The sequence below is a fragment of the Gadus macrocephalus genome, chromosome 2 (genome assembly GCF_031168955.1).
Source record: "Gadus macrocephalus chromosome 2, ASM3116895v1".
Taxonomy (NCBI): Eukaryota; Metazoa; Chordata; class Actinopteri; order Gadiformes; family Gadidae; genus Gadus; species Gadus macrocephalus.
The window spans coordinates 11,714,240-11,741,559 of record NC_082383.1 but is presented as its reverse complement, the minus strand read 5'-3'; the positions used below and the strand labels follow the sequence as shown (position 1 = coordinate 11,741,559).

Here is a 27,320-nt window from a genome sequence, read left to right as displayed (position 1 = left end):
GAATGGGGATGGATGTCAGAGTGAAATGGGGAAGACCCATGTGGGGGCGAAGGCTGGATAGGGGTCACACATTGAACACAGTTAGGGCTTGAGCTCCAGCTCTCTCTTTCTCCTCCGCTGCCTCCTCTTTACAGGCATCTCTTTCTTATTCTCTCTCTCTTTACAATTACATTTAGGGCATTTGGCAGACACTTTTATCCATAGCGACTTACATCGGTTAATACACACATTGACACACCGACGACAGAGTCAACCATGCAAGGCGACAGCCAGCTCGTCAGGAGCAGTTAGGGTTAAGTGTCTTGCTCAGGGACTCATTGACACTCAGCTAGGCGGAGCTGGGGATTGAACTAGCAACCTATCGGTTACAAGACAACTGCTCTACCTCGCGAGCTAAACTGACCCAAATTTCATCTCCCCTCTCAATCCTTCTATCTTACTATCTCTTTCTCTTCTCTCTCTCTCTCTCTCTCTCCACCCTCTTCCCTTCCAATATCGATCTCTCTCTCCCTCTACTTCTCTATCTTCCGCCCTCTTTCCGCCCTTCCCCTCTCTCTCTATCTAGCCCTCTCTCGCTCTCCTCCTCTCTGCCTTCCCCCTCTCTCTCTCTCTCTCTCTCTCTCTCTCTCTCTCTCTCTCTCTCTCTCTCTCTCTCTCTCTCTCTCTCTCTCTCTCTCTCTCTGCACGGTCAGTGGGACATATTGCTGTGGCAAGCAGATGGCCGAGGGGTAACTATGAATAGCCCATGGTTGTATCCGTAGGTCCACCTACTCAAGCAGGCTGAAGCTATGCAGCAATTCTCGTTTGTGTTCAGATGAGCTTGTTGGACTCATTTGGGACACTTTGTGCTTAACAAACGTGTCCACCGTAAACAGCTTATCTTTCAACATAAATGCTAAAATGATATGCTTATTATATGCTATTAGAGAGAGGGAGAGCGAGAGAGAGAGAGAGAGAGAGAGAGAGAGAGAGAGAGAGAGACTACAATTACTACAATTACAATTACAATACAACTACAATTAGACATCTAAGACACCAATGAAAACGTTAGGGTTGACCCAAATTCAATTTCTATCTTAAAAGGAGCTATACTAGAATGTTAAGTCGCCATCTTGTGCGTCTTCTGGGTTTTATGGTGATTTGAAGAGTTGAAATATGATTCATTTAATTTCAATTAGGATGTCAAGGGTCACATTTATGGAGCAACACCTGCCAGTGTTCCTCCGTAAATGTCTTGCTGTAAAATAATTATGGCACACTGACTTGAGACAATGACATTCACCAAGGCCTACCAATTATAGCAATCAATTTATTTATTTTTTTATCATATAAGTTTTATTTCAAAATAATTTTCTGATTAGCTTCGATATGTCTTTTCTTCACTTCACCTGCACAATTGACAAGACAAAGGCTAAATCAACCCCCGCCCTCGAACAATCAGAACCCTACGCCTACCTCATTCCACGGTGTAGGCCTATATATTATTAGCCTGTGGTTCGACTATATTGTCGACTTTTTAAACGCACCTTTTAAGTGTCTTCTTTGTGAAACTCAAAATAGACCAGGCACTGGCCAGTAGAATTCTTCTGCCAGCCCCTCACTGCGGTGTCAGTTATCCTCTGCCTCAGATTTCGATGCACTAAAAGTATAAAAGGTCAAAAGACACGCCTGGAGGACCACTACAGTCGAAGTGTTTGTCATCTGTACAAAGCAAAAGGCCTACCAGAGGTGAGTTCAGATTTGGGATTTGGGGATTTTGCAAGCCACGCTGGCCAGCCATTCAGATGAGAAGGTTTTTTGCATTGTTTCGGAAGGAACTCGCAATCAGATCCCAAGATGCCATGGATTAGTACGCTCTCCAAACCTCCCATAATCTGACTCGGTGTCAGATCCATCAAGCCGGACTCTTTGAAACTCACCGTCCAAAAAGAGCCCTTTGCTTGCAATATATTATATACGGAGTCATTAGGGATGGTTGCCTTGTTCGAAAAGTGAAATGCTGGTTTAATTTTGGTTTTGGAACAATGTTGACACTTGTCTTTGTAATTGTTTGTTGTTATTTTGGTTTTGGTTTGTTTAAAATAATAGTTGTTCAAATATTCCAAGTTTACAAGATGAATACAATGTAGGCCTATATAAATATCAATTAATCAATAATTTTCTATTGAATTCCTGATGATAGGTTATTATTATTATTTTCAAACTGGCCCGATGCTTACAAGAGATAAGGATGTAATATGTTTAATGAAATCTAACCCTAAGAGTTATTAAAGTTATTTTCGTTAAATTTCTATTTTTACAGCTCAAAATGGCATTCGCAGGAATTCTGAAGGATGCGGAAGTTGCTGCAGCCCTGGAAGCCTGCAAATGTAACGCCCCTCTTTGCTACAACCAAAAATGTTCAGTACTTGTTTCAGTCATTACTGTACATTTATGTGTGTGATTCACAGTGTTTTGCTATATTTCCAACAGCCGCCGGCTCATTTGACCATACAAAGTTTTTCAAATCCTGCGGTCTGGCCGGCAAGTCCCTCGATGACGTCAAGAAGGCCTTCGCCATCATTGACCAGGACCAGAGCGACTTCATTGAGGAGGAGGAGCTGAAGTAAATAAGGCAGTTTAAGACGCATTGTATATCAGCTACAAATGATACACACTTTGTCACCTTGACACCTAATTCTACTCTCTCTTCGATCAATCAAAGGCTGTTCCTGCAGAACTTCAGCGCAAGTGCACGCGCGCTGAGCGATGCTGAGACGAAGGCTTTCCTGAAGGCTGGAGACTCCGACGGGGACGGCAAGATAGGAGTTGATGGTAGGGGTTTATTTTTGTCTTTATTCTATAATCTACAAGCAGCCCCATGAAGACATACCTTGCGCCTTGTAGGTTATGGTATCCAATTTCTCTATTTCAAACTCCCCTTGCTCTCTCTCTGTCTCATGCTTGCTCGCTCTCTGCTCTCTGCAGTGGCTCTCACTCTCGATGCTCACTCTCTCCCCTTCCTCCTCTCCCTTCCTCTCTCAGTCTCACTCCCTCCTCTCCTCCCTCTAGTAGTTCTTCTCTCTTCTCTCTCTCTCTCCTCGTCTCTCTCAGTCTCTCCATCTATTTCCTCTCTCTCTCTCTCTCTCTCATCCTCTCTCTCTCTCTCACTACACTCACCTCTCCCCCCCCCACTCTATACCCCTGGCTTTCTCTCTGTCCATCCCCCCCCTCCCCATCCCCTCACTCCTCCCCATCAACCCCCCCTCCTTCCTTCTATGTCTCCTCTTTTTCTCTCCCCCCCTCTTTATGTCTCTCTCTCTGTCCCTCTCTATTTCGCTCTCTGTCTCCTTGCAGAGTTTGCTGCCATGGTGAAGGCATAAACAGACTGACCAACACCTGCTCTGATGAAACAACAAGGCCACGGAGACCTCCCCCCTCTTCATCTGAATATACAGAATTTTTATACACTCGCTTGTAAGACATTTCCTCCTATGCAACAAACTGTCCAGAAGAAGAAGAAGAAAAATTATGATTGTGAATGTAGCTTGGTTGTGTTCATGTCTTAAATATGAATTTTGATGTATTGTAAAATCTGTTATGCACTTTTCAGAAACGACAGAAATAATAAAATAATTTTTCAATGGTCACTTAGTAAATTGAGACAGTGATACCAAGAGTATTTATAGTCCATAGTATTCATAAGTTATCTTAGTATGGAGCAAACATGGAAATGTTGCACAATAACTGCATTTGATATGAATCGGACACCTAAATATTAAAACTAATTCAATCATCATGAGCTCTTAACTTGCTATGAATCCAAGTCAAATGATATTTACTTTTCATTGGCTTGTCCCTAAAATTAGTTATTTTGTGAACTATATGGTGTACATGCAAGTCCACTTTTTAGTTTTTATTTACACATTTTAAAAGAAACAAATGTGGTTTAACATGTTTCAAAATACATGTTTAGTTTCACTTTAGACTTCAAAATGAATTCAACAATGTTACTGTCAATATTAACGTAATGTTAATTCTAATCAGTGTTTGTAAAACACGGATATTCATACCAGAAATAGGTCGTTAAAGCCTTATGGAGTAATTGTCAAAGGTCTTGGCCATTGAGGGACCCATGCCTGCGTCTTGCAGGGATCCTATAATACATGGCTGTTACTTGTTCAACCACTAGATGGCGCAAACCCATAGCATTAGTTTTATGCCCTCGTTGGCGGTGTGAACTTTGCTCTCAACATCTTCAACTTTTTAAAGAACAATCATTCATCATTCAGACTTTGTGCACAATAAGTTAGCTATACCAATCAGCACTGGCATGTTTTTTTTAATGTCAAAACTTAGTCATTAATGATTAAAGACTATTGTAGGCTATGCCTTCGATGAGCAATAAATTAACGGACACACGCTTGTCTCTGTGGACGCCACTTCTGACATTTATGAAGGGGTTATCCCGAGCAAAGGAAAGCTGAAATTAGCAAATGTGAATAAATAAATGATAGAGCAGTAACCAAATAGCCTAGTCTGACTGTGCTGTATCAACATGTTGCATGACATCATCGGCTCTTTCGATCCGATGTCCGCCGTCTCTTCAACAAGCAGGTTGAGTTATCTCCCCTTCTCGCCGGTGTATCAATCTCCCACGAGAGGTTCAAGTGGCCACTAGGTTAGATGAGGTGGTTGTTGACAATGACCAACCAGCCTAAAATACTACAAGAGTGCATCAACTACAAACTACAAATGCAATGAGAAAGAAAATAAACAACGAATTTAGGCCATCAGATATAAAACATTAACAGCCTAGAATCACTTGCTCACACAATGTTTAAGCATGTATTATTTATTTGCTGTTGCTACCCAGCTCAAACCACGACACCACATTACGCATGCAGTTGGATAGGCGGAACATAATAGTCCCAGACTACGTAGGACTGCACGCATGACATCATTAAATAATGTTTACACGAGTCAACCTCGATCCACATCTCATGACACGTCAGCACGCTAATAGCTACTGGTTAAGTTTTAGGGCTTAAATGCTGATTATGGTTCCACGTTCACGCAACGCAATGACCACGCAGACGCTTCGACGCAGTCGTGAAGCATTTATGGTTCTGCGTCGAGTTTCAGTCAGTGGACCAATCACATCCCTTGCTGCTGCGTCTCCTCGACGGAAGTTTTGGGGGTCTGACCCCCTCGAATGGGGTTGGACCCCCCCAAAAGGGACTAAAACGACAGTTTGGTTGGTACTTAAATACTTGATATATTATTAAAATTACAAGTGTTTGGTTTTGTAGTATTTCTCAATCTGTGCTCATCATGCAAGGAATGATCTAATGTCATAAGATTTCAAACAACCCTTCAGTGGACTGTACCATTACTGCGCCTTCAGCAACTTTTGACTTTGGTTTACTTGACATCACTCTAAGGTTATCTAGATTTATCTAGATTTGTAGCGCGCCGCTGCCCCAACCTGAAGGTCACGTGGATGAGCAATCGCGAACACTGCAGCCCCCTGCGGTGGAAGCAAGGAGGGTCCGCAAGGACGTTAGGGGTCCTTAACCCCCATGCGTTGCGTGAACATGAGACCATAATTAGCCCTTAAGTTATGGTTCCACGGTGACGCAACGCAATGACCACACAGTCGCTTCGAAGCAGTCGTGAACCTGTTTTGGTTCTGCGTGGGGATTACGTTAGCGGACCATTCACAGCCCTTGCTGCAGCCTCGACTCAAGGTTAACAATCAATCAATCAATCCTTTATTTAACCAGGTACAAATATATTTTTTTAACTACAGAGACCCCTCGAGCATTCGCAGTTCCTCCGTCGGGATGTCGGATACGCAATGCAATGCACTGCCTGATCGATCTAATATGTTGCCTACAAACCATGTAAATAGTGTTTTAAATAAACTTCCAAAACATTTCAAATCTTATTTGGTGTTTTATTGGTCCTTAATGTGCAAAGTGAACGATGTACAAAGTAAACAAGTCGCAAAGTCAAACCGGGAAAAAGTGATTCCGGAAATGATTTTGTTAGAGGACCATTCACAGGCCTTGCCGTCTCCGTCCGTCTCCTTTGCGTTGACGGAAGTTAAAAAAATAATGGATGCGCACGTAAGCTACAGAGAGGGTCTCCGACAGGCTCTCCGGCGACGGAGAGTGCTCTCTGTGTCTACGTACAGCACTTTACGGAGGACTATAAACCAGCATTAAGCCTTTTAGGTTGGTGTTAAAGTGCATGCTCTCGGAGGCCAGCTGGCGCGTTTTCGAGTGCAACAGCATCGAACTTAGGGGCGGCAGACAGGTGCTGAAAGGTGTGCATGTGTGTGACCGCACCCATGCAAACTCGAACGCGCATCAGCAGCCGCAGCTGAATTCTACTGTTTTGCAAACCGAGGCGGGATTGACTGCTGGTTCTGTCTGAGGATATGGAGTCATATAGGAGGCATTTCCGTCCTGCAGTGTCACGATGCGGATCAGATGACCCAGTCACAGTGTCCTAGAAAGTTTTTCAGCGAGGCAGAATACATCCTGTTATAAAACATGTATCAAGTTATGACACCTGTACAGTGTACGTTCACACACACACACACACACACACACACACACACACACACACACACACACACACACACACACACACACACACACACACACACACACACACACACACACACACAAGACAGAGAGATGAATGCATATAAAAAGAGAGATGAACAGAGAGAGAGAGCAAGAGAGAGAAAGAGAGAGAGAAAGAGATAGAGTGGGAGAGATGAGATATTGCAGATTCTGAAGCACATCAACATCCATGGTCGTTGCTGAAGTCTTGCAGGACTCTGTCTAATAACCCTTTGCTTTGTGTTTGTGTGTCAGACCGGCTGGGGCCAACAAATGTCTGTAATACACATGTACAACATGCACTTCATATCAAACTGTCAGACACAGAGGCAGACAGACAGATAATTATACGGAAGGACAGACAGAAGGGAAGACAGAAACAAAATGGCAGTCACTCCTAGTATATTCAAAACCAATAAAGTACCACGGCCACTGCGACAACTTTGTCAACATTTCAAGGAATGGGCCATTCTGTAAAATGGTGGATCTGAAAGGACCTCTCCTCACCTAAACATCACTTCTTGAGGTTATCTGATCAAGGGTGTACACCATGACCTATTCTTCGGACATTAGCTCACCTTTACACACACACACACACACACACACACACACACACACACACACACACACACACACACACACACACACACACACACACACACACACACACACACACACACACACACACACACACACACACACACACACACACACACACATACACACGCAACCAATAGTCAGCCGTTGACATGCTCATTTGAATAGATTATATCCAAGGATGCCTTTGACATCTTTATTGTATTTTAATACCTAACCTAACCAGCACAACATATTCTATCTTTCCATCAAAACCCCTCATGCACTAGTTAATAATCTCTCTCTACACACACACACACACACACACACACACACACACACACACACACACACAGACACACACACACACACACACACACACACACACACAAACAAACACCCCCCCCTACACACACACACACACACACACACACACACACACACACACACACACACACACACACACACACACACACACACACACACAAGCATGCACGTACAGTCATAAACTTTGCTACACTTATCGTAGTCCACCGTGTCCAGATTATAACTTCTATTTCTGCATTTACTGTATGTGTATTTTTATGTGTATGTGTGTGTGTGTGTGTGTGTGTGTGTGTGTGTGTGTGTGTGTGTGTGTGTGTGTGTGTGTGTGTGTGTGTGTGTGTGTGTGTGTGGTGTGTCTGTGTGTGTGAGATTGCATATGTGTATGCTTGTGTGCGTTTGTACACATATACAAACCGAGGCACCAGGGGAAAATTCTCAACGGTGTTGTACTGTGCAACAATATCCAAATCTTCATCATCATCATCATCCTCATCGTCGTCGTTGTCTTCCTCCTCCTCCTCCTCCTCTGCAATCCTCATCATCACCAGCCCAGGGAGAGGCTGACCTTGGGCTCATCCAAACTCCCTGTGAGGGTCAATGATGACCTTGCATCCAGGCTGGTACCTGATGTCCTCCTGGGTCGTGGCGGTGATAAAGGTCAGAACGCCCGCAACTGCAGCAGCAGCGGGCCCTCGCGGTTGGGTCGGCCATTACGCGGCCGCATTCTATTCTGGAACTTCATCTGTTGATTGGAGTTTGTCTCGTAACATTGCGGGATATGTTTTGAGAGCAAAGCAAAGTCCTTGAGCGAGATCCCCTAAAACACCCATGCATTTATAACATATGATAAACGCATACTAAAAAAAGTATAGAGTCCTTTTTATATCAAAATGTTTGCTATCTGGTTAACACTTGAAAGCCCAGTCAGAGAAGCTCAGTTTTAAAATGTGTTTTCTGTCATGGAAAAGGAAAGGGCTTATCAAAGTTGTGATAAGGTACCTCCTAACTTAATTTAAACATTTACAGACTGCTCCACTATCTCTCTCTCCTCTCTCTCTCTCTCTCTCTCTCTCTCTCTCTCCTCTCTCTCTCTCTCTCTCTCTCTCTTTCTCTCTCTCTCTCTCTCTCTCTCTCTCTCTCTCTCTCTCTCTCTCTCTCTCTCTCTCTCTCTCTCTCTCTCTCTCTCTCTCTCTCTCTCTCTCTCTCTCTCTCCTCTCTCTCTCTCTCTCTCTCTCTCTCTCTCTCTCTCTCTCTCTCCCTGCAGGGCGTTATACATAGTAAAGGTTAATTAGTTAGGTAGGAAACTCGATCAGGGGCGGGCATTTGGAATTGGATCCGCACAGGTAACTCAAGCGATCGTCTTTGTCATTGGAATCAGACCTATATAAATCCTCCTCGACGGACACCACATCACCACATAGTCCTCCTCCTGCTTCTTCTGCATCATCACCACCACTTGTCAGCAACAGCCTCCAACATCACCTCGGTAAGTTGCCTTTCTTGCGGCTTGTTGTCTTTCGGACAGGGAAATGGTTCATTTTACTTTCCAGATTGTCTTTCGGATATACTTTTATGCTTAGAAATGTGAGTTGGTCGATCATGGGCTGCTGTGAGTGTGTGAAAATATTGTAGGCTAAACAAAATAAGTTTCCGTATTTCCAATACGGTAGTCGCTTTCACGTGCGTCGAAGGATATGGATCAGATAAGATTGACAAGATGAATTGCTCCTTTGGCAGAAGCCAAAAAAAACACCTCAGTATGCGTTTTTATGACATCCAATAAAATTCGGAAGTGCACTGCCGGTAAACTACAGTCCATGGTGCAAAACCAAAAGGGTGCTCTCTCGATCAGCGCGTTGACTAAGACAAAGTAAACTAGGAGCAGTGACTCGCCCTTTGTTTTTGTGGCACTGTCAATTAAGAATGACCGCTCTAGTTCAACTTGTCAATAATTCACTCATGTTTATCTTACAGGTTTAAAATGTCTCTCTCATCCATTCTTTCTGCTGATGCCATCGACAACGCTATCAAGGACTGCCAAGGTATCGCCCTCATCTACTGATCGTAGTATCCGTGTCATCTTTAGGAAACAGATTTGAACAATGTAGAGATATTTGAAGAAAAAAAACAACGCTAAAATCATTTAAAAGGATGCAATAGAAACACACAGTCAGCTTTGGTTTCCTGCTCTTGAATTCATTGTTGAATGTGTTTGTACTTCCAGCTCCGGATTCCTTCTGTCCCAAGAAGTTCTTTCAGATCTGTGGTCTTTCCAAGAAGAGTCCAGCAGAGGTGAAAAAAGCGTTCGCCATTATGGACAATGATGCCAGCGGCTTCATCGAGGAAGAAGAGCTCAAGTGCGTGAGAGGCTGAACAGATTAATTATTGTAGGCTGGAATACTTTGAAATGGACCAATGAGATTCTTAGAAAAACATTCTGAAGCTTGAAAATGACCCACATTTTGTCAATCATTGTCGAAAAGAATACTGTTGCCTATCCGTCAGAAGACCAACACATTTGTTAACCTGGATTCTTATTTTCATTATTATTTGTTGTAGCAAATGTTGTCGCAAATTGTTCGTAGATATAGCCCTAACATTGTATGAAATAAGGTCAAGCAAATAGCCTTATACACTTACATATTTTAATAGCACCAACACCATTTGGAATGACACCAGAGGTTCAAAATCCTCCAGAACCCTAAGAGTGGCCTTTGGTGGGGTGCCATTACAGGGTTAGCACCCTACAGTGTGTGTAATGGCAAGCATACACTTGTATGATAGTTGGTGGTACACTGCAATTGTCAATGCCGTATTTAAGCTTCTGTGAGTGACTAGGTATATAAATGCAGGAGTGAAAAAAAAACAAGCAAATATAAATTAAAAGTCAAAAAACATTGAAAGAAAGGCTGAAGCGCTGTAGAGGGATGAGCGGAGGGTTGGAAGGGAGAGTGTGTTCTTCTGAGTGTCAGCCATGTCATCTGTAGGTGACTCTTCCCGGTTTGCTGGGTCCTACAGGTTTTTCCTCCAGAGGTTTTCTCCTGGAGCACGTGTGTTGACCGCCGCAGAGACCAAGAACTTCCTGTCTGCTGCCGACGACGACAGTGACGGCAAAATCGGTGCTGATGGTGAGTGGACCAGTATCATCTGGCTTCTCTAAGCTGGACATTGACAGTCCATCACAGTGTTCTACGTTAATGAAAGAGGGTAGGGAGTGTCGTATAAGGGGGCCTGTGAAGCCCTGTCAGACTATAGCTGTGATTAGGGCTATACAAACAAAATTGAATATTGCCAAATTCACCTTGTTGGAAGGTTTTGATGCATGGCAAAGGGGTACCTACAATTAAACCTTTATATCTTGGGCAAGCATTAAAACAGCACCAAAAGGAATTTTGCACAGAGCCATCCTTGGAATGTGCAAAGCCAGATTTCCATTCCATTTTCATTGGTCCTGTCTGAAGACGATTTGCCTAATGTGGTCAACTCCGATCTCACCTGAGGACACAGCATTGCTGTGGACCGCCATAAAACCCGTAGCTCTCTTTGCATGTATGAGACTATGGAATAAAGAGTTTTAGTGCACCTTAGTCTGAATGAATGATAGAACCTCTTATAATATTGCGAATGATTCCGCTAACGATATATCTCTATCTGATAATAAAATGTATACCTATCTCCACATGATAATAAAATGTATACCTATCTGTATATGATAAAAAAATATCTTGAATCATATCTCTATCTGAAAACTATATCTCTAATGACACCTCTCGTAATGTTCTGCTGTCGTCTCTTATGTCCACAGAGTTCCAGTCCTTAGTCTTGGCCTAACCCCTTGGCCTCCACCTCTCAGTCTACTTCTCCTCACCTCTCCAATGAACTAGGATAGATTAGTTGGCTATCGATAAGCCTGCTTAGAAACCCTCTTATTTATTATATTTCTTTTGCAAGACTTTCCTATGGTTCAAAGACATCCACTTTATCCTACTTATTAAGCTTTTGAAAATGTTTCACGTAATTGATATTGTTATGTTGACCAATAACATGTACCATTGACCTACTACTATGATAATAAATGAATAAAAAGCCCACGTTTTGTGGTGGTCATGATTTTCTGCCTTGTGGAGTTTTACCTTTCAAAAAGGTGTCTGAAGATGCAGAATGGAATGGTATTATCTGTGTGTTATACAACCAACTGACTTGGTGAAAGACGGTTGCATAAGTCTGTTACCGAATGAGTTTCCTGATGCACTGAGAAAGTGTGCATCCTCCTCACGCGAAGGTCCAGGGCAAATCCACACAAGTATCCAGAGGTTTGCATATGCAAAAATACATCCACACACTCATAGCCACATAGCAAAGAAGCACATGCAAGCTCTCACAGACACACACACAAGCGGATGTAACCACACACTGACATACAATTTCACACAAAACTCAGGACCACACAGACTTACGCACACGCGCACACGACAGACACACACAAAAACACACAAAATCTCAAACCTAATTTACGACCACACACACAGACGCCTACACCCACACGCAGAGACACACACACACAGACATCGCACAGGGATTATTTCAAGTGCATTTTTTTTACCCTCAGTCCCTTATTTAGTTCCTTAACTGCTAAATGAGTCTTGAGATTACATTATGTAAGTGTGTTTCTGTTTCTTTGTGCGTGTGGGAGATTGAGACGGAGAGCACATTAGAATAAAGGAGACAGAGTGAGAGCGAGTGAGGGACCTATGAGTTGCAGTGCAGAGGTGAAGTGGTTTGAGGACGACCTTGGTGGTACATCTTGGTGTCACCAGGGCTGTATCAAGTGACACCTGAACGCACCTAACTCTGGACCAAACACACACACACACACACACACACACACACACACACACACACACACACACACACACACACACACACACACACACACACACACACACACACACTTCCACACACAAACAAACTCACTTTGGTCCCAACACACACACATACACACCTATACACACAGACATGGACACACTGGACATACACACACACACACACACGCACGCACGCACGCACGCACGCACGCACGCACGCACGCACGCACGCACGCACGCACGCACGCACGCACGCACGCACGCACGCACGCACGCACGCACACACACACACACACACACACACACACACACACACACACACACACACACACACACACACACACAGAATCTCACTCTGGACAGAACACACATCAACACACACATGTAGACACACATTCTCACTCTTGACAGAACACATACACAAGTAATCTGGACAGAACACACACCCAGACTGGCTCTGGACAGAGCACACACACACTCAGACAGAACGCACACACACTCACATAAAGAAATCCCCCCAAAAAACATATGCAAGTGCCTCCATACACACAAGGACCGACACATCCATATGTGCACACAAAAGAAAAAAAACCAGCATCTCAAATTGAAATACTTCCCGTAAATTAGCATGCACATCATAACAGTGTCTCTCTCACATGCAATGTTTGGCCCAGTGAAAGATGTTTGGCATGGCTCATAGGATAGTCGCTGAATCCAGACCACCACAACCTGCTGAGCCAATTCTTGTGGATGCAAGTAGGAACATGCCTTGCGCGGGTCCCCACTACCAACACTACCACCACCACCACCACCACCACCTCCTCCACCTCCAGCAGACTTTAAATAGACCATTCGTAACTCTTCCCCTGCACTTAGAGGATTTTCCAGGGATTTGATCTAACAACCACCTCCTCGCTCACCCACCCGCTTGGAGGCGTCGGCGCCGAGCACGTGCCGCACAAGTACGCTAGAGTTAGCGTAGTCCTTAAGTATCCGCTCACGGTAAACAGTATTTGTTTATGTGTGTGTCTGTGTGTGTGTGTGTGTGTCTGTGTGTGTGTGTGTGTGTGTGTGTGTGTGTGTGTGTTTTTTGTGTGTGTATGTGCGATTGTGTATGGATATGCTTGTGTGTGTTTGTATTTGTTTGTGTATGTATGCATGTGTGTGTGCACTTGTTTGTGTGTGTGTGTGTGTGTGTGTGTGTGTGTGTGTGTGTGTGTGTGTGTGTGTGTGTGTGTGTGTGTGTGAGTGTATGTTTGGATGACAAATGGTAAGGGGGTTTTCACATTTTCTGAAGGTTGCATGTTTATTTGAGGATAGGGATAGATTCATACTGTTATCGCTTCAAAACAATAGAAACCACTTGGGTAAGCTTCCAACACGGGTCGTGTCAGGGTAGAGTTTGCATGTATTAGCGTAGGCTTCCTATAGTGGTGAAAGATGAAAGTTAATTTGTGACTCTTTGTGTGTGTGTGTGTGTGTGTGTGTGTGTGTGTGTGTGTGTGTGGGGGGGGGGGGGGGGGGGGGGGGGATTGGGGTGTGTGTTTGATTGGTGTGCATGTGTATGGATGCGGATATGTGTGGTTTGTGATTGTGTGTTTGTGTCTGTGTCTATGGGTGCAGTTGTTTGCATGTTGGTCTGGGATGTGTTTGTGTGTGTGTGTGTGTGTGTGTGTATGTGTGCGTGGGCGGGGGGGTTGGTGTATGCTACCATTCAGTGTGTCCGCTGGGAAGTCATTTCTGATCTTACAACCAACCCTACCTTTTACACATACATGCCTGCACACAATTTCATCACAGGATAGCAAGATCCAAATGTGTTCTACATAGGTCTAGATTTTGTTTTCGTTTTTTTGTGTTGTTCCTTGAACCTTTTCAGAGCCCTGGTCACAATAAAATTGAACGTACCCTGTGGGGATCCAACTTTAAAAAATTTATTAACAGGGATATGGGATTATTGTCAACTTTTGAATGTGGATCATAACTCAACGCACAGCTGGGCCTGTTACTTAATGTTACTGACAACCCAACGTTGCCCTGTTTAATACCAATTAAGGATTGAACGTATTGTAATTAAAGTGCAGCAATGGGACCAAGCCAAACATGTTGACAGAACAATTTAGAGTCAAGTTCCCAAGAGTTCAAGTTGCCCACATTCACAAAGGGTCTGTGTGTGCGCTTTTTTCGTTCATGCGTGTTTGTGTGTGCATACCTGCGTTCCTGCTCTATCTGTGACGACACTTTTGCATATATGCAAGTGTGTGTGCATGTGTCCTTTCATGCAAGTTGGTATTAGTGTGCAAGCAAGGGTGTATGAGTGCATTTTATTGCGCATGCATTTATTGTATTTAGTGCATAACTAAATACAAAAAATGCGAAAAAAAAAACAGTTGGCATAATCCAAAGCACATTACATTAACCTGAATATATACGCATGTTAATAGCACGGGCTGGTGGGAATCTAACCCAAAACCATAGCACTCTCAGTGCCCTGCTTTTCTCCCAAACAGAGCCACACAGGACCTCCCACTGTGTATTGCAATCTGATGTTCTTAAAAGGCTCCTATGGAAACAAGATGTGCTGACAAACACGGTCAGCCTACACACAACCTCCCTCCCTCCCTCCCAGAGAAGGCAAAATAATATGCGGCCATCTCTGGGACCCCATTGGGAGAAAGGAGACATTGAAGGGCTGTCCCCTTCCTGAAGGAAGAGCATCAAGAATGGAGGACACAGTGGGGAGCTCATCCCATGGATAATGCAGAGGGAACCAGGGACATCACTTGGGGAAGCCAATCGGTAACACAAGCCCCGTGTGGGAAGGGCCGAGGGTATGGGGCGGGGGAGGGGGAGACATACAATAGAGGGCCTGACCCTGGCAGGTCAGGCGGAGAGACGCATGGTAAACAGGAAGAGGGAAATGTGAGCTAACGGTCCACTGTCGACTGCTGCGGGACGGGCGGGCGAGATAGAGTAACAGGGAGATTATCAAGGCTCAAGGTTAGACAGATGGAGAGAGAGAGAGAGAGGGAGAGAGTAGTAGAGACATGGGGGGGAGAGAGAGAGAGAGAGAGAGAGAGAGAGAGAGAGAGAGAGAGAGAGAGAGAGAGAGAAAAAGAGAGAGAGAGAGAGAGAGAGAGAGAAAGGGAGAGAGATTGATACGATGACGGAACAATAAACCTATGAAGACAGACATACAGGTTGCTGAAATGTGAGACCAAAAAGTGACCGTCAGCTTCCCTAATTGGTTAAGAACATGAACAGGTCCTGAAGGCCTGGAGAAACAGGACATTTCCAGTCTTCCACTATGAGGGTTAGACACATGATTGGAAACATTAAATAGGTATAATTAACTTGCCATGCTATCTTTATTTTTTCATGGAATAAGAATATATTAAATAAGAGATATAACAAATTTTTGAAATACATACAAATCTACAAATCAACACCTATGGCTGAATAAAATAATCCTTTATCTTAACAAGCTTCTAACTTTGCAACTGACATGCCACTCAATGTCATTAATCTCTCTCTCTCTCTCTCTCTCTCTCTCTCTCTCTCTCTCTCTCTCTCTGTTTCTGGAAAAGAAGCCATGAGTTCTCGATTGGTCCATTTATCAGCTTAGTATTGCTTTCCACTCCATTGTTTTTTTGGCGGATAACACTGTGCAACAGCTATATAGAACCCCGCTCTGAGATAGTGTCAAAGGGGGGGCCTATAGCACTTGTTCTTAGAAGCTCAATAATTGATGGTACCTCTTCATTGTCACCAAAAACTTAAACCAAGAAAGGAGTGTCTGGCTCACCTTACCTATTAAGTCTGTTTGAAACATTAATGGGCCACCCATCATCCTACTGAAAACCAATTGACAAAAGTAAGAGAGACAGACAGAAAGACAGAAAGAGAGGGAGGTAGCAAAGCATTGTAAAGAAAAACAGAAAAACAATTTTAGATTAAAACATCAGCGAGTGCAACATTTTGGATACGCCCTCGCCCTCCCAAATGGGGATACGTGTGGATGTATGTAACAGGACAGTCACACGATAGGCTAAACAGGGATGGATGTTGTGAAAGATTTAACTGCATTGCTTGGACGAATGAATGGGGTGCGTGAGCTCAGAGGCCGGGTCTCCATCCATAATGCAGGGCCTTGACTGTCCACGGTTCTCTGGTGATCTGCTGCTGTGCTGTGCCTCAGATGAACATTATGTCATGGGTCTAGGTAGCTTCTCTTCAGTGAATGATGGCTGGCGATGGACATATCCATGGGCCTATGGCCCTATTGATAAATCAATAATATCAGCTCTTGTGCAAGAATCATTCAGTCGAAATCTCTTGAGGTGGTAAAAAGCCAAAGCTTTATTTTTTCAAGATGGCTGGATGCATCTGCACAACGTAATGTTATGATGTATACATTCTATTCCATACAATTTAGAACTTTTTGCTGGAATGTCAACGCTGCACATTTCGAGTTATTTGGTTTTGAAATTCACATGGGGCAGGGAGATGCTTGGTAGAGAGTCCCTCCCAACACAAGGAAGGAATACCCACTCCCTACAACCTCACTCATAGAGCGGTCACAAACTACCTGTGCCATGGTTCACATGTCTTTAGGAATTGACGCACACGTTAAGACAGATCTGAGCAGCCTTACCTGTCTTGATCACAGTCGGACAGTGTCATTCTTACTCAAAAACAGAAAGACAGATGCATGCACTTAACGGGTGTGTGGTCTGAGCAGTCAAACATGTCTTCAGTACCTTCGGGTTTCAGATAAAAACCATCGCAGGTGGTGGTCAGTCGTCAACTGAAGCGCCACAATGCCTCGAACATGAGGATTACTACGTATCGCGGTGAGGACACACTTGGTCGAGCCGTGTCAAAGAAGAATGTCGTAGACATGAGGGGTGACAACGTTTCTTCAATCCTCAGCCAATCACCAGCTGCAGTCCAACGGGAGGAGAAGACTGAGCTTCCGTCTCGTTCTCTCTGCTACTTTCGCCGGCTGCTTCCTCATTTCCCATTAAAAGGGTCGGAGGGACTTCCAACTAGTATATCATTGATTGAACGAGGGGAGGCTATTGTAGCTGAACTTTAGGCATTCTGTCTGGTTAGGTTAAGACATGTGCTTAACTAGGCCCATGATATAGCTACGACTAAATACAGGATGAGAGAGAGAGAGAGGGAGAGAGAGAGAGAGAGAGAGAGAGATTTTCTATCATATGACATGAATATGGGTAATGTTCTTATTTGGAATTGATTTTATTTCATTCATTTTGTGCTTATTTGTTTTCTTTATTTTTTTAATGTTTTTTTTTTTAGCTTGAATGCTTTATTTAAGTTTATGGCTGAAGCCTTCACATTAACCCCATGAATCGTCGGATTTGCGATCAGACAGTATCCTAACAGGTGCTCTAGCATGGCTGATACCTGTAGATATTTTCCAAATAACCGGGTGCTATCATGTTAGATTTTAGGACTGTGTAATATTTGACAAATGTTATGCATTGAATTAAATACCTTAATCCATATTTAATAGTCAAATCTTCTTCTCAAACCGACCAACTAATATTCTTGGTGATTTACGTAATAATCCAATTTACTCTTGTGTGACATTAAACAAAAATACATAATGTGTGTGCATGTGTGTGTGTTTTGTATGCATGCATGAAAGTATGTGTGCCTCTGTGTGTGTGTGTGTGTGTGTGTGTGTGTGTGTGTGTGTGTGTGTGTGTGTGTGTGTGTGTGTGTGTGTGTGTGTGTGTGTGTGTGTGTGTGTGTGTGTGTGTGTGTGTGTATGTCTCTGTCAGTCAGGATACATCAGCTATTTACCTCTGACCCCGTACAAACTCTTCACAGCATTGGCCATGTTCCTACACGGTGTACAACATGACCGCAGTTCACTGTCAGGTTACATCCCCAATGCCAGCTCAGTTTCCTGTCCATCAGATCTCACCAATTGCTCAACTGGGCCACCCGGAAAACCCAAAACTCAACCGTTGCATTTTAATTAAGCTCCCTCCACCTGTGTCCCCTCTGGCTAAGTGGTATGGACACCTTTCAGGAAACAGTACAAGGGGGTGTAGCGTATCGAAGGCAGGGATTAGTGACAGGGAGTGGTCGAGAGACATTGTAAATAGAACCACCGTCTGACCGCTGCGACCTCGGGACGCAAGGCTTCTCCTGCAGCGGTGATTAAAAGGGAACTCTTCTGCTGCTGCAAGGGGAGGGGCGTGGTTCCATGATACAGAGCAGTAGAGTCAAATGCAGGTTTCCCCAATCAGAAGGAATGTATGGCAGGTGATATATATATATATATATGTGTGAACAAATACGTATGAACAATACATTATGTTGAGTTGTTGTATAGTCGTACTAAAATTGTCATCAAGTGTACGATCTGCTCTAGCTAATTGAAAGTTAATAAACGAGTTAAAACTAAAATTTGATGAGATCCTGTTTGCAGAGGTGGCTTCGTAAGACGAACCCAGGGGCTCATAGCACTAATTATTGGCCCAGGCATTGTATATACCGGGGCATAACTCATATTGACCACAGCTGGGGGTTTGACAAGCATCAATGAGACACGTACATAAATCTATTCAATCGGAATGTTGAGGGCTACACTGTGTTTGTCCTGCTATGAGAGCTCTGTGAAAAGGGATCGTGGTCAATGTATGCTATCTTTGCTAGTTCAGTAGTTTAGTTAACTATATGCCCTGGTACATACAAATATAGCAGGGCTGCTTTCCTGCTATTACTCCTCAATGATAAGGTATATTGTTGAGAGTTAAGGGTAACAGGTGGATGTGAATTGTACTGGAAATGCAATGTAATTATTTTCAGCAGTTCACATTTACATTTGAACGTGCACAGGTTACATAAAATAACACGTGAACACACACACACACACACACACACACACACACACACACACACACACACACACACACACACACACACACACACACACACACACACACACACACACACACACACACACACACACACACACACACACACACACACACACACACACACACACACACACACACACACACTCACACGTGCAATCGTCTTGAGGCGTTCGATCCTTAAAGATAAATACTGTGGCGCCCTCTAGCGATACAATTATTCATATGCAGAAATTAAGCACAGAACTGAAATTGCATTTTTTTTTCTGCTATTCCCATTTTCATATGAGTAATATTTACAATATTAATACCTTGCATTAACGTGAGCAAGAAACCAGAATTTATGACAAATGTTCATACAATTGTATTTAATAACGGATGTGACGTAAACGTGAAGGTTTTTTAGTTCCGGTCCAGGCATGTACGTGAGTTAGCTGCGGCTGCTGCTGTCTGTCAAGAAACATCACCCAAGCACAGCGTTTGCTGGGATTTTATTTTTTAATTGTAGCAATCAGAGGCCGCTTTACACCAGAAAACATGTCTATGTACCAGGTAAAGCCCATATATGAGGGTGGAACAAAGATTGATTTGCCAACGTGCATGTACAAGTTACCCAATGTCCACGAGCAGCGAGCAAGCAGCTGCTTCTCCGAACATGCGCATCAGGTAACCGCACTAACTTAGCACTGAACGATAATAGTGATCCACACATCAGCTTTAATATAACCTCAGTCAGTATTACCAGTTATTTTAACTCGTTTAGCTTTAATATAACCTCCCTGATTGGCAACCGAACATGTAGCCTAGCTGGGTGTAAGTCCTGTCTGGATCAAAGACAAGTAGCCGTTGAGGATGATGCAATGTCACCTCATCCTTGGTTTCTGTTTCCACAATGTTCTGGTATTGTTATATAGAAAGGATAAAACTTCTTCAACCAACCTATTTGATTGTCTGGTGATAAGGGCGTTTAACTCTTGGAATGTGTGTGCTTTGCTCTATATAGCGTGTAATGTTTGAGTTTGTATTGTACGTAGCATGACAGTATATCAATAAAACACAACAAATATGTCGTTTTTTTAATGGGGCTAGTGTGTGCTATATGTTCATTCATGTCATACTCATGAAATTATCTACAATAAAAACACTAGTGTGCAAAACCATTAATAATTGTGGATATACATATCCCTAACCCCATGACAATATAATAATCTCTTAACATCATCCCGGTGCTTACACACATTCTCCTCCTTCTCAGAATGGCGAGCCGGACTCGGCTGTGAGAGCTCTGGAGGCTCGGCAGGACGAGATCATGAGGAAGCTGTTTGAGTTGAAGGCGGCAGTTGACGGTCTGGCTAAGACGGTGGCCACCCCGGACGCTGACCTGGACCTGACCGTCAGCTGCAGCCTTGCATCCCCCAGCCCCACTGCTTGCACTTTTACAGGCACTGCAGATCTGGACACCCTGCTAGGCAAGGTGGGGAGGGGCTGTGGCCTCCTGCTGTTGCATTGTTTATATATATTCTCAGACTGGCTTGATCAATATGTGCATTGTAAAATAATATTTTCTATTATATTGTTAGATACTATTTTTATTGGGCATACTTGACATATATTATCAAATCAATTAAGCCTCATTCACAGCAGCGGTGATCTCAGGATGTCCCAGTATAACCGGTTTAAGTCGGAGCATAAATTATCAGGATGTCCCAATAGTCCCGTTTTTTGAAAAAATATCAATCACGAGCATTGTCCTGATGATGACGACAAACTACTCCGTATTCCCGCCGTCTACCCGTGCCACAGGACCTGGGCGCCCTGCGTGACATCGTCATCAACGCCAACCCCGCCCAGCCTCCCCTCACCCTACTGGTGCTCCACGGGCTGTTGTGTCAGCGCTACCGGGTGCTCTCCGCTGTCCACGTGCACTCGTCTGTGTCGGGAGTGCCCCCCCAGCTGCTGTCCTGCCTGGGCGCCCGCCTCACCGACGGCTCCGCCCGGAACCTCTTCCAGCTGGGCTTCACCCTCATATGGAAGGACGGTATGGGAGGAGGGGGGGTCGGCTGGGAGAGATTTGGGAGGGAGGGAGGGAGGGAGAGGTGACAGACTGACTTAAGGTACGGCCACACTGAACGTGTTACGCGCCTAACCTGCCTAACCTGACGCTTGATCATTTTGTGTCACACAAATGGTTCAACGCGCCTACGCAGCTCGATGAGCTCGCCCAAAACGTATTTGTTGTGGGAGTTCGAGGAGAGTAGGAAACCCAAACGCCGCCGCGTTTGGGTGCATGATAGAGCTTAGATCGGGCCAGAAAATCAAGCCTGACCCGGCCCGAGCCCGTGCAGGATCTGTCCGAGCCCGGCCCGGCCCGACAAATGTAACTAATGATGAGCCCGAGCCCTATTTCAACCCGACATTTTTAACACATGTGTAACTTTGTACACATTTGTTACTTAGGCCTACCCTGCTAAATATATATGTAAGGGATAATGTATAGAACGCCGGTCATTATCAGGGAAAATAAGACCCGGCAGGGCTTATTTTCTATAATGACCGTCAACGTTCTATACATTATCCGGCTTGTTACACGGCTACTTGCCAAAACGAAAAAACAACTTCACTTTTTACAATTATTCGTTACCAGCATTCGTAGTGTTGATCAGCAGAGAGATAGTCCGCCAAAAACGTTGACGTCGCTTAGCAGTTAGTTACCAGACTACTACCATGCAAGTGAACGGAGCGTTCCACGGCATTGAGAAGACCTGTGTAATAAAGGCCTATAATATTTCTGTTCATGGCATAGATTTCACCTCAGATTAGGCAAATGAAGCAATGATTAAAAAACAAAACACAAACACTCGATCAAAGGCCCGGCCCGAGGATAGTGGTGGGAAATATCAGCCCGACCCGGCCTGCGGGTCGGCTCGGGGTCGGGTCTCTAGTGCATGACATCCTCCGTAGGCGCTCACAGCTGGATGAGTTTCACCACCACCTCATCGTTTCAGCACACACTGAAATGATGACTTGGTCGTCCATGTTCTTTCTGCTTCTGTGCGTCCTCCGTCTCGCTGCCAGTTACATTGGGTCAGGCTAAACGCTGATTGGCTATCGCGGCTAAGCGTCACGTGTAGGAGCGTAAAAAGTTCAATTATTTGAACTCCGCGCGTTGCTGCGTTGGGCGCGTTATTTAGGAGGTTAAAAGGTGTCTAACTCGCTGCTTTAGCGCGTGTATCGCATCTACGCGCCTAAACCAATGGTTCCCTATGCAAAAATGCAGATTTTATATGCCTCTGACGCATTCAGTGTGGCCGTACCTTTAGGTTTACCAGAGAGTAAAGCAAATTAACCTTGTTTGCCGTAAATATGGATGGGCTGGAACAAACATGTTGACATGTGCTTTACTAAAACCTGTTTGCAATAATTAATAATTATTTGGTCAAGAAGAAGCTTATTATTCTAAGTAAATTTTATTTGTACATGAATGTAATCAGGCGTAGTTGGGCATTGTGACTAGGATTAGAACAGGATCGAACCCTGACCCTTTCAGCTGAAAGACACTAGAGCTACACTAATTTATTTAGATGCTTGCTCAAGAATGCCTACCAGTAGCAGTTGACATTTGGACTTGAAACCAGAACCTTCTATCTGGAAGTCAAACACCCCAACCACTGTACTGCCCCCTTTTCTATCTTGGTGTCTCACCGTATCCCCTGTCTTCCTCTCCCCCTCCCCACCTACCCACCTACCCACAGTGCCCAAGCTGCAGATGAAGTTCAGCGTGCGCAACATGTGTCCCGTCGAGGGCGAGGCCAATGTGGCACGCTTCCTCTTCCGCCTGCTCTCCCCCGACCCGAGCGACGTGGGCCTGGCCACGCTGGTGGACAGCTGGGTGGACACGGCCTTCTTCCAGCTAGCCGAGGGCGGGGCCAAGGAGCAGGCGGCTGCGCTGCGCTCCCTGAACGCCGCGCTGGGCCGCCAGCCCTGGCTAACGGGACCTGAGCTCTCCCTGGCGGACATCGCGTGCTACTGCTGCGCGGTGCGAAGCGGGGCGACGGCGGCGGCGGCGCCCACCCACGTCCAGCGCTGGATGAAGGCCTGCGAGAACCTGGGTTATTTTAGCCGGGCCCAGCTACAGTAGGAGGCCGCGTCCAATCAGAGATAAGCTCTGTGAAGATGTGTATCTTGTATCTACTGCTTGTTCTCACCCTGGTTCTATCAAGGAGAGGGGAGAGACAGTTGGTATTTGCAATTCACAAATCAAGAGAACCCATGTCCGATTTTTCCTCTCGTTCTTCATTCCTCTGAATGGCTCTCTGAACGCGGCAGTCGATGGGCTGTTGGGGAAGGTTCTCGACATCTTGGGTATTCTATCCAGAGAAAGTAAGCATCAGAGGACTGTATGGACAATGGGGGATTTGGTTAAGAATTGGAACAAAAGGGAAAACTTCTACTGTTAAAGTGACACACACACACACACCTCCCACCTTGTGCCTAATGTGACCCTGCTCAAGATGCATGTGTGTGTAATATATGGGGATGGGTGCAAATACAATTTTTACACTAAATGGTGCAAATGAGATGCAGACCTGACCAACATCAAGTGTGCTGTGTGGAGATCTTGACACTTTCTATCCATGTTTTTTCTCTTCTTAAGTCATTAAAACGGAATGGGGAGAAACACTGAACTATGGTTTGTTTTGGAAGTTGCTGCTAAGTGTTGGTTTGAAGAACTTTTTGTGTCTTTCAGGATTAACATCCCACACGTAGTACTCAAGAGTATATACAGTACTCAAGAGTATATAAAACATAGGTACTCCATCTTTCACTTCTATAAGTACATAAAAAGGCCTAGCATACTAGTGATTTTCAACAAAAGGGAATTTCAGCCTTGCCGCTTGCTTACTTTATTTAGACTGTAATTTCAATTGGAATAATTTGCATTTGAAAGGGTAATCATCAGGAGGTGGTGGGCCAACTTCTATTTACAAACCGTACCTTTCACAGTTTGCTTTGGTGTCCAGGTGTGTAATGTCCACACTTAGAATAAAATGGAGGGCAATGTACATCCTTTTCAACCCAACCATTTGATTGAGTCATACGAATATCTTTCTGTACCATTAATTAGTACGATGCAAATTAATGTTTTAGGAAAAGATGAACCTAGGATGATTGGCATTGTGTGTGCATGCATGCTCTGTTCCCATTTAGAAATTAATGCACAGTTTTATTTTTTTCATCAGTAATCGGTTGATGCACTCCTGGCTGTATGTAAAACAGCTGGGCAAGTGATCATGCCCCACTTCTACACTGATTACATCTGGTTCACATAACCCCGGGCCCTATGACCTCTATCTGCTGAATAGCGGACGTGGTTCACGAAGGAAGAAGAACTCGCCATATACAAAGATTTTGCGTTTCTTCTATTCTTTAGTGTAGTACAAAAAACAGTAAACAAGGGAGCTCAAATTAATATAAAACTAAAATGTACATAATAAAAAATAAAGATTGTGGGTTGGGAGTAACTTGAATGTTTGCCTAATGGGCTACTTATCCCGAGTCCAGGCCAACTAATATTGGCCATCCCATTAATTAATTACATACTAAGAAATGATTCATTTAGTTTCAATGTCAATTTTTATAGTTAATCTTTGCTGATTAGGCTTTGAGCTCCACTAGGTGTCCAACAAGCAGACGGTGCTGTTGTATCTCAGCAGGTTGATCCTCTCAAAGAAGTCGTCGGTCAGACTGCTGATTCTCTGCGGGGCAGCCAGGTTCGCCTTGTGGCTGAAGAGGCGTTGCACGGGCGCCGCAGACGGCAGCGTTGTGTTGTACTTGATGAAGAGCTGCCTTACTCTGGGGAAGTCCTTTAGGCACTCCAGGCTCTTCCCTGTGCCCTCCAGGTACTTGTGGATCTCCTCCTTGGCGCCTAGCTTCTCAGGCCGACTGCGGGATGTCGCGGGCCCGTAGCTGAAGAAGTCGTCTTCAGACTCTGTGATGGTGTCGTCCTCATCCGTCGCCTCCTCCACGGGGAAGCCGGGGTCCAGCTCGGCCGCCTCCAGCAGGCCGCACATCTCCTCCCTCTCCGAGGGAGACATCCACCACAGCCGGAACTGGGGTGTGGTCGCTGTGGCGATTTTGGCCTCAGTGCTGGCGAAAACGTTGCGAAAGCGCTCGTCAATTGTGGCCACGACGGTGTCGATGACGTCGGCGAAGTAGCGCGCTGTCGCCCGCTGCTCTGTCAGCTTGTTCTTCAGGCTAAGGATGGTGGGGATGACTAGGCCCAGGTAGCACTTCTGCTCGGCCTGGAAAAGCTCCAGGGCAAAGGCCAGCGGCTTGAATACCACCACGTACTCCTGCAGGAAGGCCATCTCCTTGGCCTGTAGCGCGGGAACGCCAAGCCGTTCGCTCAGAACCGACCTCTCCTTCTCGGCCAGAGAAACCAGCCTCTGCACCATGCAGTACTCAGCATTCCAGCGGCTGGCGCTCGGCACCACCAGGGGCATCTTAGCCACGTCTTCGGCTTTCGCGGACGCCACCTGCAGCTTGTGGCATTTGCTCCAGAAGGCAGAGACCTTGGACATGGTGCTGTAGTACAGTTGGCCCACGGGGCCCTGGGACACCGCCAGCCAGAAGTCCTCCATCACAATCAGGTCCAGGGTGTGCGAGGCGCAGTGGCCCACGTCCGGCACAAAAACCGGCGCGTCCCGTTCCTGCTCACTGTCCAGGATGGCGCCAACGTTTTCAAAGAAACCCACGTCGTCTTCATCGCCGTCCGCCAGAAACTCCTTGAACATGCCGACGAAAGGGCTGCCGTTGTCCACCAGTGTGGTCTGAACTTTGCTCTCGATGTTATACGCACAGTGGATGTCGCGGATCCGGCCTGAGATGGCCTCAACTGTGTTGGGCCCCTCAAGCCGAGTGAAACCCAGGGCGGCGGATTTCCGCTCCAAGGTGACTGCGTCGATCCAGTGACAGGTCATGCCGAAGTAGCTCCTGGTGCCCGTGGTCCAGATGTCGCCTGTGGTACACATGTGCAGGACGCTGTCGAGTTTGGCCGTCAACACCTCTCTCATGCTGGAGAATTCCAGGTCGACCTTGGTGGACAAGGTCAGCTTGTCCATGGTCAGCTGACCCTCAGTTAAACCTTCCAGCAGTTTCCTGAAGCCAGGCTGCTCAAGCAGATGGAAAGACTGGCAGTCCTCCACAATGAAGTTAAATATTAGCTCATCTAATCTCGATTGTGCCTGGGTTTTGGAAATAATCTCTGCTTTAAATTTCTTGAGTTGGAAATGACTGGTAGCCTCACCGTTGTGTTCCTTCTTTCGGCCCCTCTTTGGTGCCACATTGACCTCATGGCAACCCAAATGTTTCCTCTGAAATATAATACAAAAAATACAAAAATATTATATATGAAGAGTGTTAATTTTTTTTTATTTAACGCCCACTTTCAAACGTGAAATGGGACATCTGACAGTATAAGGCTGTATATATCTAGATAATGAACAATCATCAGAGATTGGTCCACAAAAGCACAGGCCACCATTCAATGAAAGTGAAATGACCAAATAACCTAAGGTACATACAACCAGCCATTCTTTCAACCAAACAGGTACCTGCCTTTTACCAATGCACACAGAAGCGAAAATATACAACTTACGTCTAAATGTTTCTTTAGATTTGACGTTGATGTTTTTGAGGTGGATAACAGATTAACATTCGGTAAACATAAATTACACTGGACGATTACATTTTTTCCTTGATCTGCCTTGTGTGTAAAATGGTGGCCATAACGCCAAGAATGCAGTGCCGTTTTAGTGTCTATGACGGGTTCTGTATGGTCCGTGTCCATTATATCCGTTTTGCCTGATGTTAAAACTATTTCAAAATGAAACGAAAGTATTGTAATCTGATTTAGTAATCAAAATTACATGTAATGTAATGTAACGCAGACGGGAAAGGACTCGTGAAAGGGGCATGTCTGATGGAGATTTTGAGGGAGGGGACATCGCGTCGATGACTCGTCG

The 27,320-nt window shown here is 44.9% G+C and overlaps 4 protein-coding genes across 5 annotated transcripts; 3 read left to right on the top strand and 1 right to left on the bottom strand.

Moving 5' to 3' along the window:
* The first annotated feature begins 1,575 nt into the window (after positions 1 to 1,575).
* LOC132449418 (parvalbumin beta-2) lies at positions 1,576 to 3,778 on the top strand. Its single transcript, XM_060041054.1, has 5 exons — positions 1,576 to 1,728; positions 2,303 to 2,369; positions 2,473 to 2,605; positions 2,705 to 2,814; positions 3,337 to 3,778. The coding sequence occupies exons 2-5, from the start codon at positions 2,309 to 2,311 to the stop codon at positions 3,360 to 3,362; spliced, it is 330 nt and encodes a 109-aa protein (XP_059897037.1). The 5' UTR covers positions 1,576 to 1,728; positions 2,303 to 2,308; the 3' UTR covers positions 3,363 to 3,778.
* Positions 3,779 to 8,823: 5,045 nt separating this feature from the next.
* pvalb8 (parvalbumin 8) lies at positions 8,824 to 11,606 on the top strand. The gene is made up of 5 exons (XM_060041634.1): positions 8,824 to 9,003; positions 9,492 to 9,559; positions 9,742 to 9,874; positions 10,536 to 10,645; positions 11,323 to 11,606. The coding sequence occupies exons 2-5, from the start codon at positions 9,499 to 9,501 to the stop codon at positions 11,346 to 11,348; spliced, it is 330 nt and encodes a 109-aa protein (XP_059897617.1). The 5' UTR covers positions 8,824 to 9,003; positions 9,492 to 9,498; the 3' UTR covers positions 11,349 to 11,606.
* An 8,077-nt stretch (positions 11,607 to 19,683) lies between these two features.
* On the top strand, positions 19,684 to 23,986 carry aimp2 (aminoacyl tRNA synthetase complex interacting multifunctional protein 2). Of its 2 annotated transcripts, none has more exons than XM_060041023.1 (4): positions 19,684 to 19,962; positions 20,552 to 20,770; positions 21,100 to 21,334; positions 23,049 to 23,986. In XM_060041023.1, exons 1-4 carry the CDS (start codon positions 19,834 to 19,836, stop codon positions 23,432 to 23,434), a joined length of 969 nt encoding a protein of 322 aa, XP_059897006.1. In that variant the 5' UTR covers positions 19,684 to 19,833; the 3' UTR covers positions 23,435 to 23,986. The 2 variants fall into 2 exon arrangements, with proteins under 2 accessions (XP_059897006.1, XP_059897014.1); XM_060041031.1 differs by having other exon boundaries at positions 19,685 to 19,848.
* Positions 23,407 to 27,316, bottom strand: zgc:161969 (uncharacterized protein LOC569044 homolog). Its single transcript, XM_060041010.1, has 2 exons — positions 26,954 to 27,316; positions 23,407 to 26,669 (listed from the first exon to the last, which is right to left on the bottom strand). The coding sequence occupies exons 1-2, from the start codon at positions 27,143 to 27,145 to the stop codon at positions 24,969 to 24,971; spliced, it is 1,893 nt and encodes a 630-aa protein (XP_059896993.1). The 5' UTR covers positions 27,146 to 27,316; the 3' UTR covers positions 23,407 to 24,968.
* Positions 27,317 to 27,320: the final 4 nt, after the last annotated feature.

Coding starts and splice junctions, on each gene's coding strand:
- LOC132449418 (XM_060041054.1), top strand. CDS start 2,309: ATGGCATTCGCAGGAATTCTGAAGGATGCGGAAGTTGCTGCAGCCCTG. Junction 2,606..2,704: donor ATTGAGGAGGAGGAGCTGAA/GTAAATAAGGCA, acceptor GATCAATCAAAG/GCTGTTCCTGCAGAACTTCA. Junction 2,815..3,336: donor CGGCAAGATAGGAGTTGATG/GTAGGGGTTTAT, acceptor GTCTCCTTGCAG/AGTTTGCTGCCATGGTGAAG.
- pvalb8 (XM_060041634.1), top strand. CDS start 9,499: ATGTCTCTCTCATCCATTCTTTCTGCTGATGCCATCGACAACGCTATC. Junction 9,560..9,741: donor CGCTATCAAGGACTGCCAAG/GTATCGCCCTCA, acceptor TTGTACTTCCAG/CTCCGGATTCCTTCTGTCCC. Junction 9,875..10,535: donor ATCGAGGAAGAAGAGCTCAA/GTGCGTGAGAGG, acceptor TGGGTCCTACAG/GTTTTTCCTCCAGAGGTTTT.
- aimp2 (XM_060041023.1), top strand. CDS start 19,834: ATGTCTATGTACCAGGTAAAGCCCATATATGAGGGTGGAACAAAGATT. Junction 19,963..20,551: donor TCTCCGAACATGCGCATCAG/GTAACCGCACTA, acceptor CCTCCTTCTCAG/AATGGCGAGCCGGACTCGGC. Junction 21,335..23,048: donor CACCCTCATATGGAAGGACG/GTATGGGAGGAG, acceptor ACCTACCCACAG/TGCCCAAGCTGCAGATGAAG.
- zgc:161969 (XM_060041010.1), bottom strand. CDS start 27,145: ATGGACACGGACCATACAGAACCCGTCATAGACACTAAAACGGCACTG. Junction 26,670..26,953: donor ATCTAAAGAAACATTTAGAC/GTAAGTTGTATA, acceptor ATTATATTTCAG/AGGAAACATTTGGGTTGCCA.